We start from the raw sequence: 20404 nt of genomic DNA on the forward strand, positions 1-20404 counted from the left end.
TTTATGATGCTATTGAGATTTGGGGAGAGTGAATGGGCCTTTAAGCTGTTTCAGTGTTTCCACTGTGAAGTAGAGCTTGCACATAAAGTTGCATGAAAACAGGAAGGTGATAGACGGTAATGGAAAGTCCAGTTGGCTCTGCCAGTGCTGATATTAGTGAGTGCGCTACGAAATCCCCGAGGTCAAACTATGTGAACAGTAGACACTGTGTTTTATAAATAAATGGCCAGAACATAGCCTCAAACCAAGTGATGGGAATGAGGCTTGCACATCTGTCAGAACAGCCTGCTTGTTAGACATTTGATTTATTCACTCATTCAAGTACAATGGATGATGTAAACATCCAAAGTCACAAATGTGTGAATAGAGGTGTTCACACATTTGCTTAATTCACAAATGACAGGCATATAGCAATTTACAATTATGTAAAGGAAGAGTTGCTGAATGAAAGAAATGTGTAGTACAAAACAGACACTTATTTCCACATTAGCGCCAGGCAAGAAATGGGATTTATGGCTCTTTAAAGCATCTTGTGGATGTGTTCCTTTCAAAGAGCAGCTCAAAACACTGGCTCATTTTGATATTTATTTATTTTTAAAGTGCCAGCCTGGGGGTAACTCATTTTATCCGGGAAATAATCACTCGGGGGAATGATAAAGAGATGTGGATCAGAATCATTCAAACTTAGACATCCCCCCAGTATATATTCTATTGGTGGGATATCTGAGTTTGAATTATTGATTCTAGGTAGATACTTTATTTATCCTGAGGGAAATTCTGTGAAAGCCTTCCCCTTCTTGATACTGATGCGTACTGAGGCGTTCAGGTAAAGGCGGTGTGGAAAACTCAGAGTATGTCATGTGATATTTACATATCAAATAAGCACCAATGGCCTCACAGCAAGAAGGTTCCGTGGGCTGACTGGGCCATTCTGTGTGGAGTTTGCATGTTCTCCTTGTGTCTGCGTGGGTTCTCTCAGAGTGCTCCAGCTTCCTCCCACCATCCAAAGACATGCTGGTAAGGTCCATTGGTGATTCTAAATTGGCCGTAGGTGTGAGTGTGAATGGTTGTCTGTCTCTCTGTGTTAGCCCTGTGATGGACTGGCGACCTGTCCAGGGTGTACCCCACCCTTGCCCGATGACAGCTGGGATAGGCTCCAGCACCCCCTGTGACCCTTCACAGGACAAGCGGCCACAGAAGATGAATGAATGAATTTGTGTAAAACACAGCATCACCACTGTTTGTTTTAAAGAGCCAGCCAATCAGCCATCAATTGAGCTCTCAAGTTCTTGTCCTTCTGGCGAATGAGTGGAACTGGTATTACTCATTATGTCAAGAGAGAGAGAGGGAAGATTGAAAGGAAGACGAGGCAGTAGATCAGAGTTTAAAGCTGGCGTATAGGAAGTGACCCTTTGTGATCCTTTGCTTCTTGGCCAGCTCTAGAGTATTTGGCCCCACTGTGGGCATGTAGTGTCCACCAAACAAGGGATGTATTGTACTATGGACATACAGCATCTGTAGGAACAGCACCAAGTCTGTGCTGGCAACGTTGCAGCCTGAATGCGTGACCATCATCTGAAGTCATTCGCTGATAAATTGGCTGATCCCAACCCAGAAAGCTGCACTCAGAGATAATCTTGTTTTTACTAGGTGTAGAAATCCATTAACTATAAAGAATAAAATTTCAAAAAATGTATGTTGTGTCAACAAAAGTCCAAAACTTAATGTGTAGAGGTTTACAAATGGGCTGCTACCCATTTTATGGGCGTACCGATGAGTGTAGGAGTTGAGATAAACAGAGCGCTCTTCTTCCTTCAGTGTCAGCCAGCCGTAGACAGGCCTCAGAAAGAAAGCAGCCTCTAGCAGAAATGAGGGAGGTGGGGAACAGCAGAACTCCCAGCCCCATCCATTGTGTTCATGGCTGAATGCAGCCCAGGCCAGACCTCCTGGGGATGCACATGGCTGCAGGACATATACTCTTCAGCAGAGTGAGACGTGGTTACACAGTACCACACAGACAGAGGGAAAGTATGGAAGAGTGTAGACTCTAGAATTGACTGCCAAGTGTTGAAACCATAATACTAAAAGACAAACAAAACAAAACTTCTGTATTGTGGTTTTATTTTTCATTCACAGCTGAAGAGTAATACATCTTTGTTTAATACGTGGCTTTAGTCTGCAGAGTTTAAGGAAGGTTTAGCAACTGTGCTAGATGGAAAAACACATTATGATTGAGTCCAGTCCAAGGAGATATGACACAATCACCACATCTATAAAAAAAAGTTGGCCATTGCAAAATGACTGCTGGAGAACGAGAGAGACGTGAGCTGCTTCCTTTGGAATATTTTTTTTTCCATATGAGAAAGCCACACATTTTGACACACGTCCAAAAAATCGCTGAGCAGGAGCGCTGATATTTTAAAGTAATTGTTCGGCTAAGGCATCTGAAACTCTTTAAGACAAGGACTCCAAAGAAGTTTTGCATCCTCTCTGCTCCTCCACCCGCCATGTGTGTGTGTGGTCTCCTACTGCCAGCACTGCAGATCCAGGTTTTGGAGGTCAAGAGGTCAACACTGGATACTGGAATGTTTATGTTCGCTGCTCCTGTTAACACCAATATCCGTAGTGCTGCAGCTGGCTCTCCTAGAGGAATAACTGAGGCTATCTTTGAAAACATAAAGGAAAAAAAAAAGAAAATGGGTCTGTAATGATACGGTTTGTTAGTTTGACTGTCTCGCTTTTTGTTTGGTTACTTGGCAGACTGAATACAAAGCAGATGTGGAGCATTTGAATATGCAAAGATACATTACTCTGACTCAAAGTTTAGAGACGTAATCGAAAAAAAGACACCTGTTTTGGTGAGTTACTTACAAATATCTATAATCGGGACAGCAAATGAAATGGTGAAACTTTATCCTAACAAAAAGAGAATTTGAAATTAAACTGCACCGTCACTGTGAGGACAGCATTACACCCTGAAAGAAGAATTACTTGTTGAATTGCTTGGATGGCTGATATGACAAACCACATTTCAGCACAGCTCTGATTCAATGCACCCTTAAGGACAGACTCTCTCACTCAGGTCCAGTATGCTCTCCTGGATATTACAAATATATTTGTGCCATATCCTTGAAAAAGAGGTCCTGATGGCACTCAGTTTTTCTCACTGCCAACAGATCCACAGAGTCTGGGCTTTTTGACCATAGCAACTTGTCTTCCAGTTGTGTGCCACCAAACAACTCCACACACTCACATGTACGCACACCACACCCACATACTCCCCCACTTCTCCCCTTTGTGCATGGCTACATAGGAGAAATGGATGTTTGTTTATGACCCATTAAAAAAAGGAGTTGCGAAATGCTGCAAAACCAAAAGAAAAAGGTTGTAGCTGCTTGGGGAGTGGCTTGGATTTTTTATTTTTTTTGGAGGGGGGGCACACACAAATGTGCCTGTGGGAGGGGACAGGGAGAAGAGCCAAGCAAAGGGCGGTATATGAACAATTTTGTATTCCGTTCCTTTGCTCCCCCATCCCCCAATTTTACTTCCCTTCTCTCTCTGCTTCAGCCACCCCCTACCTTCCCTTCCTCAATCCCCTCCACCAGCAGGTTGTTTAATACTTTCCAGATTTTAACATGCCTTCAGCCTCCTGGAAGAGTTGCAAGTCTGCTGATGGAATTTAGCGGGTCCAGGCAGGGGCTCCTGACATAATAAACCTAAAGGCAATGAGCGCCTCCCATTGGTGGCTCTGTAAGAAAATACAATTTTCAAAGAACGTTTGAAACCAAAGGGAAATGGCATTTGACAGTCTCAGAAGCAGATGCAAAGCTTCATTTGAGAGGGAGAAACAGCTGCAAGGCACGACTCAAATTACACCCAGGTTTTATGGGGGATGTGGTGAGCTGAACCCCCTGAACAAATCAGGCGTCTTGTGTGTCAAGTTCAAATATGTGGGACGACTTGAACAGTTGTTTTCACGTCCTGCCTCTAAATCATCTAAATAATCTGGCTTTTTTTTCTTTCCTTTTTTCCTGTAGCCTTCGTAAATTACACAAAAACAGAGAAAACCCATCAGTCTATAGGGTATTTTTTGGGTGTAAGATCATAGAGCGGAATTAAAGCTCAATGTTAAAACACAAAGTCAAATCAGCCCCTGACACACCCATCACGAGACGTGTGCGTCTTACAACCACTAGATGGCAGTAAATGACCAGCTTTAAACTGGCAGCAACTGGGGATGGTGTATCATTCAGGTGGTGGAGTGATTTTATGAATACAAATTTGTGAAAAGTTTGTGTTTCCTTCTAAAAGAAATATTCGAAAAATCTGCAAGAAGAATAATGGCCTTACACAGGCAGAGACAAGAAGGATCAATACCACTACTGGTTTGTATTGACCGCAACAATCAATAAAATGGACTATTTCTGCCATAAGTGTAAGAATAATGACTTTTTCAAGCCTCCTGCCAGACTGCACCCTAGCGTGTTAGTGTGAAAAACTGAAAGTGGATAAAAATTAAACAGTCCCCACAGAGAAGTTGAAAGACTGAATCAAAACGAGATAAAGATGGAACGGAGCAGTGTTTTCACAATCCAAATTTCATGTGGATGGATGCCGTCCCAAGACACTGAACTCTCTGTAGCGAATGCCGAACAAAACATAGTGCATTGATGTTTGCCAGAGTTGCGAGGGGTTCATTACTGCGTGAAATGCAAAAGCATGGCCTGTAAAAGGGAACTGGCGATTCCTGTTTGTCAGTGTAGCTGTATTCTGTGATAAACCTTTCCTCAATGTTCCATGTTCCATTTGTCTTACACCTGTGCTGATGCACTGATACTACAGTTGATCCTTTGGATTATCAGAAAAGAGAGATTTTAAAATGGATTAGAGGTTTTTCTCTCACACATATACTCATGAGTCATCCCATCATTTTCAACTCGTATACTTTAGAGACGTGTCCCACTAAGGCCACTAATGCCTTGATTGCTTCCTTCCTTCCTCTTCTGGGTGAGCCAAAGAATTGTTAAAGGAAACAGGGGAAGCACTCAAGGATTTCCTTTTGTTAATGCCGCAGAATGATAAGCGCTTCATCCACGCAGTATCACCTTCTGATTTCCTTCCACACAACCCCAATAATATGTACAACAGTAAAGATATTAAGGTGTACTTTTATTGAAAAATATGTTATTTTGGATTATTTAAAAAAAAAAGGCAGTAAATATACAGTGAAGTAGACAATAGTAAGGCATAATAAACAAAATGAGAGAAAACACAACTTCTCATTCACACAAAATGAACCTCTGAAATGACCTGAATATATCATGTAGTGTGCGAGTAATAAATACCCAGTTATCAAATTAATTCTTTACCACTTCTGTTATCTCAGAACAGTACTTATTTTTTTATTCTTTCAACCTGCGAGCTGAAACATAATCTAAAATTATATTCAATGACTACCTAGACAGAGAAGAAAATGACAGGCAAAGGGTTTTTTTTTATCCCAAAAGTAAGCTTCACAAATAAAAACTATTTTTTGGCGAGAAAATTATGATTTGGCACACGTGTCAGTTTCAGTTAAGGCAGGAAAATCAATCAGCGCGACTAAGCCTCAGCACTTCTGGCCATGGCTTTTAATGATGCAAGATATACAGTCGAGCTGCAATGACTATGCAACTTGCACAAAAACAGCAACCTTTTCTAAATGCCATTGCTTTCCCTTGCTGGCTGTGTCATCGTTTTCATCCACTCTTCAGGCGTAACACAACAGTGATTTTTTTTAACAAAGATAAAGAACAACAACAGGTACTAAACAGCAAATACTAGTAGTGTCTGGTACTGTAACTGCTGCTTTGCTTTTTTTCAACCGTACACACGTTAAAGCCATACTCATATGTAGTAGTGGACACTGCTTTTACATAAAAGCAGCACCTTGACTAATAAGTATCAACATTTTTATTTATTAATTTTTTTTCTTTACACAGTTCAGTTGCACCACTGCAGTTACTCGGATATACAAGAAAAACAAGGAAGGAAGTGGTTTTCAAATTCTTTTCAGTTTCAACTCGAAACGGCAGATAAGTAGAACGAAGAAAGCCAGTTTGTGTTACTTAACTAATGCTTTAACATTGAAAAAGGAATCCGTTTATTGGAAAAGAGATCAAGAGACTGATGTGTGTGTGTGTGCAGGGTGCCACACGTTGCTCTTCACACCTCTGGTTTCCTAGAGTAACAGCGTGCTCGATAGTTAGCCAAAATCATCGCCAGCATAACAGCCCTACTTTTCTCTAACTGACTGAACTGAAGCCTGTGTGGCTCTCAAAACACAAGACAAGATTTAAAAAATAAGACCGTTTGGGGGCTATGTGGTCCAGCTTTACAGCAGCAGGAAATGGCAGCCTTTCAGCAACGTCACAAGGACCCTGAGTTATATAACGGACAACAAAAGGGAGAAAACTGTGACAGATCTATGGCACTCTTATAATATTTTCACATGAAAGAGGCCCAGTGCAGGGCTTCACACCCCAGTGACAAACACTGCACTCTTTATTGTGACAAGATACCCACAGTGATCCTGTTGTGACAGAGGTTTTCTGTTCGGCTCAGGCCTCATGATATCCCACAGTCAGAGAGAGAGAGAGAGAGAGAGCACAGCACGAAGCGAGGCGGAACAAACGAAAAAAGCACATGTGACAAGTGAGAGGAGAGAACGTGTGAAGTGAGTTTTTGTTGTGGAAAGTGTTTTTCCTACAAAAGTTTTTTTTCTAGCCAGTACTCCCTGCCTTCCTCTGGAATGTTCCATATTCAGAAAGTGTCTGCCATTCCATCTCGGTTCCCTCTGTGTTCAAAACAGAGAGAGGGAGAGACTCATCGACTGATAAACAGAAAGTGGAGGGTGAGGCTCTCTGACAGAGGGAGTTTGGGCTCATCCTAAGGGAGCAGTCACACTTTCTTTGTCGCCCTACAACACAGGAGTCCGCTGTCATCTTCATAGTTTCATTCCCCTAGTACCCCAACAGTGTCTTCTTCCTGTTGAAGTGCAAATCCACACCGTCACAGGACTTGCCAATTTCACATAAACCACCTCCAGAACCTTTTTTCGTTTTTGGACTCTCATACATGGATCTCATCGTCTTCATCCTCCAAAAAAGAGGAGAAGTTGCTCTCCTCCTCTGGCGGCGCACTAAATGTGGCGCTGTCTGTATCCCCTGCATAGGTGTGGCTGTTAGGTTTCTCATCCAGAGCAGCAGAGCCAGAGCTCGACATGGAGCAGCTGTCTAAGTGCTGCAAGTGTTTGGGCCGCATCTCAGGAGTGTATTCTGGGGTGTAAGGCCCTCCATCTTCAGCCTCAACAGAGCCGGCTGGAGGCAGGGAGGCCTGCTGCTCCAGTGCCGCTGCTCCTTCATCCGCCTCCATCTGCTCATCTGTGTCATCATCTTTTACCCTGTGTTCACCATCTTCTTCCTCGCCATGGGTGCTGAGGGGTGGTGAGGCATGGCCTTCGCTACTCTTTCCCTCCTCATAGCCAAGATCATCTTCCTCCTTCTCCATCACACCCAGGATTTCACCCAGCATGGAGGGTCCCAGGTCAACATGGAACGACATAACTGACTCCGCATGCTTCATTCCACCTCCGTAGTGATGAGAGCTCTGGGGCAGCTCAGTCAGCACACCAAAGCTTCGTTCTTCCAGCTCTAGGAAGTGAGCAGTTGCAGCTGCACCACTCCCGTCCACATCCCCGTGGTGCTTCAATGGACTCGGAGACAAACTCTTTGCTACGATACTGTCCTCTCGGTCTTCATCATTGAGAAAGGGCAGAGACATGGCATTCTTCACATAGGTTGGTGACTCTCCAGGGACTGCCAGGGGGTTATCTCTCTGTTGGTCCATTCTGGTCACTGACTGGGAACGCTTGCTACTCCTAAATGTACGTGACAGGAGGCCAGGCCGAGGAGAGCGGGGGAAGGATGTGGTCTCGGAGGGAGGTTCTCCTGAACGTGTGCTAAGAAAGGAGGTGTCTCCAAAAGCATCACCACTGCGTCCTACATGCATGGTGTGGCGAAAGTCACCTAAAGGAGCACTGATCATCTCCCTAGTAAGGTCCATACGTGAACGCCGCTTGGTCTGTGATGAGGATGACACTAGCTGCTTTAGGATCGGCATCGTGGCTGATGAGGTGTTTTTTTTGTATACAGAGGTAGTCCGTCTCCAAAAAGAGCAGCCAAATCTTCAACAGAGGCGTCCTTGGAGAATTTGGAAGGAATACCAATGATCCTTAATTCCAGTCAGTCTGGCAACCTGAAAAAAATGAAATAAAACACAATAAATTACACATTGATATCCATGTACTCATCACACAAAAAAACTCACTTGAAGTCTTGAAATATTTAGATACTTCAAACGATTCAAAAGAAAGCAAATAAGAATAGTCCATCTACCACATTGTTTTTAACATTTAAAACAAAGAATTTCCACTTTGGTTGCCAAATTCCTTCAACAAATACAAACATTTCGAGGAATTTCTAATGTTCTACTAATTACAAGAGCTCAAACTATCAATTATGCATCCTATAATGATAAGTAGTGATCTTCTAGCATGTCTATCAGTTGACCTCTAGAATGCAATTAAAAAAACTTGAGGAACACCACAGGATTTTACTTTTCTACAATATTATAACTGAGAGCAAAACAACAACCACAGGCTGCCATGAATCAGAGATGGGACAAGGCGCCCAGAGATTTTCTGGCATGAAGTTCAACTGCGACTGCACAGCATATGGTATATGATCCAAAACACTATCTTCTACAGATGAAAAAGTCACTTATACAAACAGCAAAGAACAGCAATAGCACTCTTAGCAGACCATACAGATGTGGTACTTTGACAAATGAGTGATGCACTGTAATCAGAGAAATAACAGAACATATTCCACCATCACCTCAGACAACAGTATGTTAGTTCCGACAGAGTTGCGAGTGACAGCAGTTATAAAATGGGTTCTATATTTTTTAAGTCCAGACAGAGGAAGCCTCACCACAGGCCACAAGCCAGACACTGCTGCTTCCTCAGGTGCTGCACAGGAGGACAGAAGGAGGGTGTCTCATTAACTACCCATCTCAACATATAAAATATGAATGGAAAGAATGCTGCCATGGTGGTCTGCAAAATAAAATGCAAGCAGTTTCTACAGACAGACGTGAAAAACACATGCACAGCTCACCTGTTGGTGGAAAATCTCTTTTGCTGCATATAAGCAGACCCATTGAAATGGCTTACCTTGCCGTCTTAACGGTGAACTTCGTAGTGCTGGGTTCTTTGTTTACTCATGCTAATACAAGAGGAATGTCAAACCAGTCAGTGACGTAACACTGAGTTTGACTTGCTTACCGGCAAACTAGCAAAGTTTATTCAAGGTAGAGTTGCTTTCAGTAGAAGTGCCCATGCTTAATGTGGTAGGCTTTTTAGTGCACTGACCTCATTCCTCTTTCTCCACCCCCTGTGTTTGCCAGCTGAGTCTATACTTCTCTTCCTGTTCAGGCCCTCACCTGCTTAGGTTTCCATAGAAACACTCTCCTGCAAGCAAGCAACAGCGTTTCCTGTCAGAGACTGCAGAAGGCTTCTGGCTTTATTGAAGCATGCAACCCATGGTGTATTATGTCAGCTGCAGATCCGAGGTCTGTTACATTTTGACACATTCCCTCAATCAGGTCAAAATAGAAATTAATAAAAGACAGATAGTACCATTGCTGTAGACATGAAATCCAGAAATGTATGATGATACATTGTTGGCTTACGCTGGGACACAATGCGAAAACTTTCCATGAATCCCGAATGGAAAGAGACACAAACAAGTTCATTCACATTGAAAAAAATATTATTGAAGCTGGCTGTTTTTTGTGGAAAAAAATCACACCCAGCTAAAAACAAAAAAAACAACAAAAAAAACAAAGAAAACAGACTAATTTCTCCTGGGTGGCTTAAAAAGAGAAGACTAGTGGTTATGCACTATACATAACAATGTTCCTAACACATTGATATGGAGGTTGTGTTCTTGCTATACCAACCTAAATAACTTCATATAACATGCCTGCCAAGACCAGTGGGAGTGTTGCAGGCACAGGGACCTGGGCCTATCTAAAGCAAGGTTTGTCTTTAGTGTGTCAGATCTATGCCATAGTTACTCTATAGGTACAGTGTAGCTCTGTACCATACAGCGCGGCCTACAGCATAGCCAGCCGTGCAGCTCCCTGTGCGGCGACTCAACAGCACATCACAGTGATGCAGACTACAACAGCTGTTATAGCCGTTTGTCTGAAATGCATTTCCTCGCCCATGTCTCTCAGTGGCCAGACTATCCTCCTTCTGCTAAGGTTGGTGGGCTGGATTCTCTAGGGGCTGTAGTGGTTGCACGTAAAAATAACTGAGTAACTGAACTATGGCCTTATTGTGTAAAAAAAAAAACAAAAAAATAAAAAAAACATTAGTGGTTCTAACTAGGCCGACCTAACCACCAGAAAGTGAACATCATTTAGTTTGTGTCAGAAACAAACCGAACAACCGAAACCGAACTGCACTATTATTATCAAATCATGTACTGTGTGTGCAGGTTTCTCCTTAAGTGTGTGACAGCATGATTTCAAAATGGGGCAGGATATAAAAGTCTTGTAGTCTGAGCCCAGCTTTAGAGAGGGCAGGGCCTCCTGTGGAAAGAAATTCTTTAGAAAGATCTCATCAAGACGCACTCCTAATACTGATGTGTTGTACCTTGTGTACGAACTAAAACGGAACAAGTCAGTCAAACAAGTGGAGACTGTGAAAGCCCTCCTCCCACTCCTCTCTCCAAGCCGCCAAGCCAAGGTCAAGCTGAATAGCTCAATGGTGCCCATGGAAGGGAGATGGGGGCAGAAATTTGTTCCAGACCACCAGACAGACCTGTCCTTCATCAGATAAATCTAAACCACATCCATGAAGCTCTGTATAGCAGCAGATTTTCACTTTTCAAAACAAACCTAATTCACATGCCTTCAGAGCTGTATCTGTAATAACTTGTCTAAGCTGTCAATCTCTGCGGAAGTGTGTGCATGGACAAATGAGTTTACATGTGAATGAAAAAGTGGAAAAGGGCCAGAGAAGACAGCAGTTAGCGTGGGAATCGTAGGGTCACAGCTGGGGGTCGACTCTCTTAGCAGACGATCGCAGCACTCATGGTCTGACTGCAAGAGAGACCACAGGAAACGCAGAACGAGGGACAGAAACTTAAAGCACATCTGCATCACTTCATTCTGACAGTAATGCTTCTCAAAAACTAGCGCACGCTGCACTGACAAACAGACCTTCTGAATGATATGTACAATTATAAGTATGACTGACATGCCGTGATATGGACGTGGCTTTTCTCAAAGCAGCAGCACTGCGCCATATGAGCACCCTGGAATGTCTCCAGAGAAAATGCTACTTCACTTATACCACCATTGCATATTTGTTTGACCAAATTATACGTCAGCCAATTTCATCAAATATATGCCATAGGAATGTAAAGTTAGTTATATTTGTATACATGAGGCAAAACTGTATTTTTAATACAAATTCCTAGCCTACAAGAAGTGCTCTATTCCTGCCCAAATGTTATGTCTATAGCCGCTGCTTTGTGGCTATGACTAAATCACGTGAGCATCAAAATAAACCTCAACAAAGTACTCAGTGAGCAGAATGACTGACTTCAGAAATATATATCGCTAATTTTATTTACTTTACATACTACTGGGTAGGTTACCCTGTAAGAATATAGCATAATTTGTTGATTGCTATTTTATATTTGGAAAATAATTAGTATTTAAAGCTTTAAAATAAAGATCATATTTGCCTTCAAAACACAGAATAGGGGTAGAATAGAAAGCAGCAGAACATGGACATTCTTGGGTAAAGTACTTTAAAACTGTATAGTAATTATATAAGTAAATATACTTACAATAATTACATTCCACAACCGGAAATAATGTAGAAGTAAAGTGAATGGATGGTTTTACTTAAACTGAACAGGCACTATAAAAGCATCATGTCAGAACTGTAATTTCATATAGCCTAAGTAATTCTACAGTCACTTCTCAGCACCATAGACTGATGCTAAATCTGTACAGTAGCTGCCAGCTTCAGCTTGGGAGTCAAAAATCACTTACATAATGAACATGCATCCATTATGATTTCAAAGCTCAGCACACACACCTACAAAAAGCCTCACAAGAAGACTAGACACTTCTTACCATGACAAGAAGTCAAGATCAAGAACAGAGAGAAATACTGACTGTCTAGATAGTTTGTGTTTAAGACGAATATACGTTGTCACTTCTTGTCAGTTCTCGAATGTTGGTGCATTTTGTGTATTGGAGCACCTTCTTTGTGCTTGATATGTCCTTTGTGTATTCTGTCTGGAAGAGGAGGGTTGACACAATGGTGCTGCAGGCTCTCTGTCTGTACCATTTGAAGTCACTGACCTAGATGGACAAAATGACCTCGGGGGAACGTGTTGGGGTTGGAAGGCCACATGTAGCTAAAATCTGTATCAAAAACAGGGAGAAAACCGCCCAGAAAGAAAATGATTCTTAAGATCACACCATTTGCAAACATCCCAACAACTGCCAGTGGTGTACAATTGTTCGGTTATAGGCTAGCACAGACACTTACACACATGCTCCAGCAATTAAGTAGCCAAATGGCCTCAAGCAGATAGGTATCTACCATGCAACTCAGTTAGCAGGCCTGAATATGTCATTTAGGACGAAGCAGCCGAAGGACAAACAGTGGAAATCACATTATCTCTCAATCAGGGAACAACAGACATTACGCAGATGATGTCCTCAGAGATGCAGCAATAACAGACAACGTGCTGGTCTAATGTCCATTTACAAATAAAGCCCTCCTTCTTACACTGACGCCAAATTTAGCCGTTGCTTAAATGGTCCAATCGCGGCACGCTTGCGGTGTTATGGATTTTGCTGACACTGAAACATGCTTTGTGCTTGCTTTGTGCCCTGTTCACGATAAACATATGTATAAATAAATGTACATGTTTGCTTTGTTTTTGTGAGCACCTAATTCATCATACACATGTTTGCTCTTATTTACCAATGTGAAGATGTGAAGCTATTTCGTCTAACTTAAAAAACATGTTTTAGGGTTTTAGATTGTTGCTCGAACAAAATCAAACCGCGAAACCATGCACACTGAAACATAAATTTTCCAGAAACAGACTAATTTGGATTGATTTGGAGATTTAAAAATTCCTAAGAATAAGACAATTCCTCCAAAACAATGCTTCTACAGGCTGTGTATTATCTGTGCCCACTGTCACCTTACAAGATGGTGTGAGGCGGTCTCCTTTGCTAATGGGCCTGTTCAGACCTTGCTTTAAGATGCAATTTTGGCGATCCGATCACATAAAAGACAGGTGTGAATAAACCCAGAAGCCACTGAGATCACATTGGAGAGATCCGATCTCTGACCACATTTGAAGTTGGTCTGGGAGTTTTGCTCATTCATTCGGAAATAAACAACAACACACGACTGCTATTATAAATGATTACCTGAAAAGAAAAAGCAGCCTAAGTAATGTCTGTTCATTTGTAATGAGAGCCTTTTAAAATATTCTGTACATGTAGCTGTTAACTAACTAAATATAAAGTATTTTACAAATGAAAATATTTAATATGAGATCACGAGTGTGATTCTTTGTTAATTATTGATCCAGTCATGTTGATGTATGAGGAGCCCTGAGTGGTTAAGTTGATGTTGGGGTTTATTTGCATACAGAGCGCGAAGCCGATATCGGATCTGGAGACGCAATTGGAGACTTATGTAAATGCCAGGTCTGAACACACATACCTAAAGCTGGTCACTTGCAATCAGAGCAGGTCTTAACGGATCTGAATAGACCCAATGTCACACCTCACACAGTAGGCCCCTCTGCTTCATAATAATAATAATAACAACAATAACTGAGCTTCCCACTAAGAACAGTGCCTGTTGGTCTTTGATTTAGCATTCATGTTGGTGAGTACTACATCTGTAGCCATCCTGTGATCTGTGACTGGGATATTTGGAGTAAGCAGTTCACACTACATTAACTAACAAAGAAAACAGCAGAGTTTAAAGAAAACATTCCCTGTACTGATAAATGGTCATGCAGCTTAACAGATGAAGACCAGCACAGAAGGGAAAAAAAAGCTCTGACAGCTAATGAAAGAGTTCCTGGCAGAAAAAAGGCCTGCAGCAAGTAAGCTCCACTTGTACCAGCTGACATCTGTTACCCAAGAGGAGATGACTTGTCTCTTTCACATTTACAGTCAACACAGCTTCCAGAAACTCCATCTTTTTCTCTCTGTCCTGATGAAGATGACAGAAAAGAGTGGACGGCAGAATGCTGTACTTTGCCTTAGAATTAAAAGCATTTTGCTGGTTAAAAAAGTTTCGGCAAACATAATTTCCTTGGCTTTTCAATGCCTTTTTATACACAATGTTAGCACTCCCAGCTCCGATTTAATCTCTAAACAGAATCAAAGTGAGAATAACTACTGAAACTGCAGCCAGCAAGGCTCAACACAATCTAGTACTGGGCTTTCAATTGACCATTCTGGCACTATTCTGGCATTTAGAGTGTTTCAACATAACCAGCTGCAATGAGCAAAAACCAAGTTCGCATTGGTGATATTAACAATTTAGCCTGCAAGAAACAACCACTTAACATCATCTTTGAATACTTTTGGTAATGAGAACACTTTTCCAATCTGATCCAGATGCAAGGTCAACAACCAGACTCAGGTCATTTTTTGTCACTCTCTAGGTAAGTGCGCTATTAAAGTGCATATGCATACAGAACTGGGAGATATGACTAACCACAGAGATACGTGCTCCAACATCCGTCACCTCAAAACAGCAATTAGCCATCCGCTTGAATGTTGCACATACATACTGCTGCTGCACATGATGAAAGTGTTTTATGGCCAAACATGTTAGGGGGTACATCCACAGGAAGGGCAGGGAGAAAATGAGGCACTAAACCCTCCCATCTCTCCGGAAATCTTCTCAGCCTGCCCTTCCTGGCCGCTCAAAATACAAACAAGGCATTGCTCCATTGTGCTGTAATTCAGGCGGGCTATCCAAACAAATGCAGCCCATATCTCCGGCAAAGCTCAGTTTTAATAACCGACAGTGCTGGGAGCCAGTGCTGACTATATGTGTTCGACAACAGTAAATGCAGGATGTATCAGTGCGAGGTGTGCCTCTGATCTGGTTCCTTTAATTATTTTAGAAGATGAATGCAACCGCATAAGCTTCACAGCAGGTAGCTGAATCACTACAGCTGATGACGGTTCTCGCCGCAGGTCAAGTGTCTGTGCTATGAGTCTGTAAAGCACTGCAGAAGAAGAGCGAGGTCAAGTTTCTGAAACACCCAAGGGGAAAGAATGCAGGGAAGTTAGGGGATTGAGAGAATCTTGCTTTAAAGAGCATGCATGATATAATTACAGGGTCAGAAAAGCGAGAGGAAAAAAAAGATATAGACATCCATAAACGATGGGATGCCATGTTATTTTTTAATAAAACATAAGAAACTGACACGTGTCTGGGAAATAACAACCTGTAGATGTCTGTTGTTTCAGTTATGTGAACTCTGTGCAACATTGTATCTAGAAAACAGGACGGCAGTAGAAACTAAACATTTCCTCTGGGTTAGCAACCCGAGTACATACACTCACAAAGCAGCGTGCTGAATACAACCAGAAAACAATGCAGCCCAACAAAAGACACAGGAACAAACACAGCATTCACACACTGACATATGAGACACCTATAGAATGTGATGTTGGGACAACAAAGTTGTAAAAAAGGTAGGTGACAGTGAACTAATAAACTGTTTACCGATGTCACAACTAACTATAATCAATATATTGTGAGCCCTGGGAGAATGACAGTTCTACAAGAAGTATATCTTCCATTGAAGTGGAATTTATGTATCATTCATAGAAACTAAACGATGGCCACACCTCAACATGTTAATTAAACAATACGTCCATCAAAAGACCTGTCAAAGGCCAAAGTCCGTTCTCTGTAATAGTCCAGAAGTTCACTATCGCCGTCATCAGAGGCATTCCAGGGAAAAAAATAAATAAATAACTGTTTATACTGGTATTTCCTGGAATGTGAAGGGGCTGGACAGGACACACACATTGCCTCAAATGAGCACACAGACTCCAGACATGTTCAAACATGGGTGCATGACTATAACCTCAGTGGCCACAAATAACACGGCTTCACTCCAGCGCTAACAGTAATGTTCTGAAATATGGATTATGTCTAAATTAAAAGTACACATTTGCAAACTAAATTATGAGGAGGTTGCGTTTCCTGAGGTATGAGCCAGCAAATTCCATCTGCCCTGTGCTGTGCCCAATGACACATCGTCCAACACCACAAGGAGTAAGAATAACTTTCACCTTCAGGCATAAACGCGTCTCCTGGAGGTAACTGGGTGTTTTGTCATTCATAAAACAGAAGGCAGCAGATAGAGAAGAAACTGGTTGAAATGTTGTTTCTTCTGAAGGGCATTTTCTGTGCAAAACTAGATCTGGGTGATGAGGCTTGCTTGTTTGCTCCGTCATCAACCTGTATTGATCATACTGTCTGGGAAGGCAGCGCAGTATGACATCTCACAAGGCTCTTGCATCGAGAAAACAAACAAATCAAAAACAAAGAAAGACATGCTATTTGCCTCATAAGTAGAGATGGCATTGATTGAATAATGGCTCATAGACCTGAGGCCCATCACCCTATAATGAGTTTATCCAGTGCAAACCCAACCAAGCATTCTAAACAGACTGTGCAAGATGACGTAAAATGAGAGACAGCTAGGTGTTTCAAAATACTGGCATTGAGAAAATGCGCACTTGAACATTCCTGTTTCTTCATTATGCACTAACAGCAAAGAGCGTCACAGAACGCCCTCTTGGCCTAATTTTGATGATTTTAAAGTTTAGCAGTTGTTCTAAAACTAAGACTAGGTGGAGGTTTCCCTTTTCTATAAACTATTATGGAAAAGGAAATTACAGCCACTTTTGTTTCAAAACCTTCATAAATAAGCAAATATGGATTAATCTATGTTGTTTGCTGATGTTGCTCAATTAACTCCACAAACAAATGATAAAAATTATAATTATGAGTCTATTTAACGACATTTCCTCTTGTTCCTGGTCATACTGTGATCATACTACAAGCTCTGATTCTGAGTGGGTCAGTGGCAGGAGAACAATAACAGATGACAAAAAGCGTCTTCAGCCTCCCGCACCGTGCGCCCAGCGGAACAGCTGAATAAGGCCGGACAAAATACCATAATAAAATCTGCAAATAATACTAATAATAACAAAAGATACCTTTAATAGGGTTAAATATAAGTGCAAACACAAAAGAGAACACGCTTACCGAGCATCTCATTCATAAAAGCCGGCTGCTGCTCCTCTTTTAGGCCCCCAGCATGTCGACAAAGGGGGGTGCATTCATCAGAAGAAATGAGATGCAGTGCGTTCTCCTCAGCTCTTTCAGCTCCAGGCTGCTCTATCACACCGATGACGTCTGCCTTATTAGAGAAATCTAACTGCTGCTTTCACCACATCCTCGCAAACAGTCATTCTGCTCTGAAGTGCAATACTACAATGCATCTTGCCCTGTGCATGTGAACACGCCCTCTTTGCATGGCTCCTTAAAGACACAGGGTGCCAGCATGGGGCCACACAGACGGTGAGGACCTTTTAGTCTCCCCCTTTTGGCAGCGAGGGCGATTACACAAACATTGTCGACGTCTGTGTGTAATCTATGCGTAGTATGTCTCACCTCTGATCGGCTGCGGAATATGTGTCTATTTCTTCATGTCTTTGTTGCTATTTCTGAAAAAGAAAGTAGAATTATGTAGCACAGCTGATGGCTTTGGTTTCTAGAATGTGTTGTCTGGACCGGGAATGTCGCCACTGAGCCCAGATAAAAATAAATAAATAAATAAATAAAAAATAGCTTTTACTAATGCACAAAAGCTTAATCACCATTGTGTGAACTTTGGCAAACAGATCTACCCATGATGCAAAAATTCCAAACAACATATTTAAAGTTTTTTTTTAAAGGGCAGAGTCTCCGTGACATGAATCCAAAGAAATAAAAGAAACCAGGAAAATAAGTCACTTTAATCTGATTAATTACACTATGAGAAAAGCCTCCATGCGTGTCTCACTGTCTGGCATCACTGAAGGCTTTACTGAGTGACTGAACCATTTGTTTGATCTTGTGTATTCCTGGCTGATCTGCTGCCCTCGGTCAGTGACTACTCATTAGTACCTTTTGAAATGGAAATAGTTCAGAAGAAGCCAAGGTACATCCTGGTGCTCTGCATACTCACCCAGAGAATGTGTGAATGGTTGATAATCATCAAAGAGCAAAAGTCACACTACCTGAACAAAATGACGTTCACAGCCATTTCCCACTAACGTCTGCCAATCCATGCAAAATCTCTCTTCTTTCCCTAATGCACTAAGCTGCATGAATGTGACCATCACACACATTCAAAAGTTATTTCCTGCTTTTGGCTACGATCCCAGAATGGCCTGTTCCAAGAGTTGATGGGAGAAAATTGCTGTTTAAGACAAGAATTTGACTGCAGTGGCCTTTTGTACCCTTACCCCAAAAGAATAAATTTCACTGCTGTTATTCTAAATGGCTGACCTATACTTGAATGAATACTAAGTGTGCACGTTTACTGGAAGTTTCCCAGTAAGATTACTCTCAGTCAGTCCCAACATGCTTATTAAAATCTGCTCAAGACAGGAAATTGGATAATATATTACAAACACTGCAATTACGCCGTGACTATAACTCCACATTTATGTCAGTCATCAGATCTTTATCTCAGCCCTCATCCTGTAGTGATGTGTGAACATTCATTCATTCATCTTCTGTACCCGCTTATTCCTGTTGAGGGTCGCGGGGGTCTGCTGGAGCCTATCCCAGCTGTCATCGGGCGAGAGGCGGGGTACAGCCTGGACAGGTCGCCAGTCTGTCGCAGGGCCTGATGTGTGAACATCCCCTTTTATATGTATAAAGAGATATTTAATACAAAATTGCAAACCAGACACACATCAGTTGAATGGAAAGCCTCCTAGTGACATATAGGCAAAAGTCCAAGTAATGGATATGAGGTAACAAAAAAATCAATTCAGTCTAGTGGAAGAGGTTTCAGTTGAGGTCATATATTTCTTCAATAAGTGCAGTAATAGACCTATATCATATTTCTAGCGTTCACAGCTTTGTTAAATGGAATACCAGAAGAGGATGTTGCTTTGTCTTGTGGAGTATGATATACTCTGATGCTTGTAAGCCGTGGCAGTTGAAGTCTGGCTTTTTCCTTGTATCACCATTTCAGACTGGCCATGGTACCCCTTTGAATTTTACAGTTTTAGCAGTCAGGTACAACATGGTCGTATTGTGATGCCAGCAGATCCTGAAGTATTTAGCGCCATCCAGAAATCATTGGTTATTTACTGTCTAAAGACTGTCACTACTAGTTTCACCCTTTTTTTTGTTGTTTTTTTTTTTTTTCTGTGGCCTCTCTCTTGGGTCTGCACCTGCGTAACAAATATATCAACTTTTTCTCAAGCTGACGAAGGTGGAGCCAGTGGGGTGTACAGCTTAAAGGGGTACAGTACATTACTAACTTTCTATTTTGTATTGGCTACTAGCCTAGGGGTCATGACACACTGCAGTTTGCTGGCGTTGGGCCATCAAAGAACATTTGTAGTTTTTGTGGTGCATCTTGCAGACTCCTGATGGCAACTTCTCAGCTAATTCAGCATACTAGACTGCTGACAGAATGTGCCATGAAAAGAGATCCCTCTCAATGAATCATCAACCCAGTGAACCAGTGCAAAAGAAACGGATGTGAATGACGAAGACAACACGCATCGAAGGCTCCTCTCATTTTACAAATCTATCACAACACTAGATTAAAATATATTCAAATGATGTGGTCATCTAAAATTAATAAAATGTAGACCAACTGAAAAGCACGGTTTTGCTGAGGCCAGCTCTATAGAATGGTCCTCTTTCAGTCTCACCCTTAGATAACAAACACAGATAACAACCACAGCTGGAACTGAGAGTCATTTCCTGTCACAGGCGCTAAACACACGGCATGTGCTAGCTTGCTGTTGCCTTAACTCTTTACAATGTTTTCAAGTACAATTTTTTGCTTTATGCACATGTGACATGAGGTGATGTCATAGTCAGCCTTTTTCTGTCCATAGTTCTTCAATGTCAGTTTCATGTATTGGGCCATAAAAGCTTTTTTGATAAGGGACAGTAGGTAATGCATAACGG

The 20404-nt window shown here is 41.8% G+C and overlaps 1 protein-coding gene across 1 annotated transcript; it reads right to left on the reverse strand.

The window, feature by feature from the left end:
• Positions 1 to 4680: 4680 nt before the first annotated feature.
• cdc42ep4a (CDC42 effector protein (Rho GTPase binding) 4a) lies at positions 4681 to 17714 on the reverse strand. Its single transcript, XM_084570670.1, has 2 exons — positions 17468 to 17714; positions 4681 to 8295 (listed from the first exon to the last, which is right to left on the reverse strand). The coding sequence occupies exon 2, from the start codon at positions 8158 to 8160 to the stop codon at positions 7111 to 7113; it is 1050 nt and encodes a 349-aa protein (XP_084426796.1). The 5' UTR covers positions 8161 to 8295; positions 17468 to 17714; the 3' UTR covers positions 4681 to 7110.
• Between the last annotated feature and the right edge of the window lie 2690 nt (positions 17715 to 20404).

The sequence above is a fragment of the Chelon labrosus genome (genome assembly GCF_963514085.1).
Source record: "Chelon labrosus genome assembly, chromosome: 21".
Classification (NCBI taxonomy): Eukaryota; Metazoa; Chordata; class Actinopteri; order Mugiliformes; family Mugilidae; genus Chelon; species Chelon labrosus.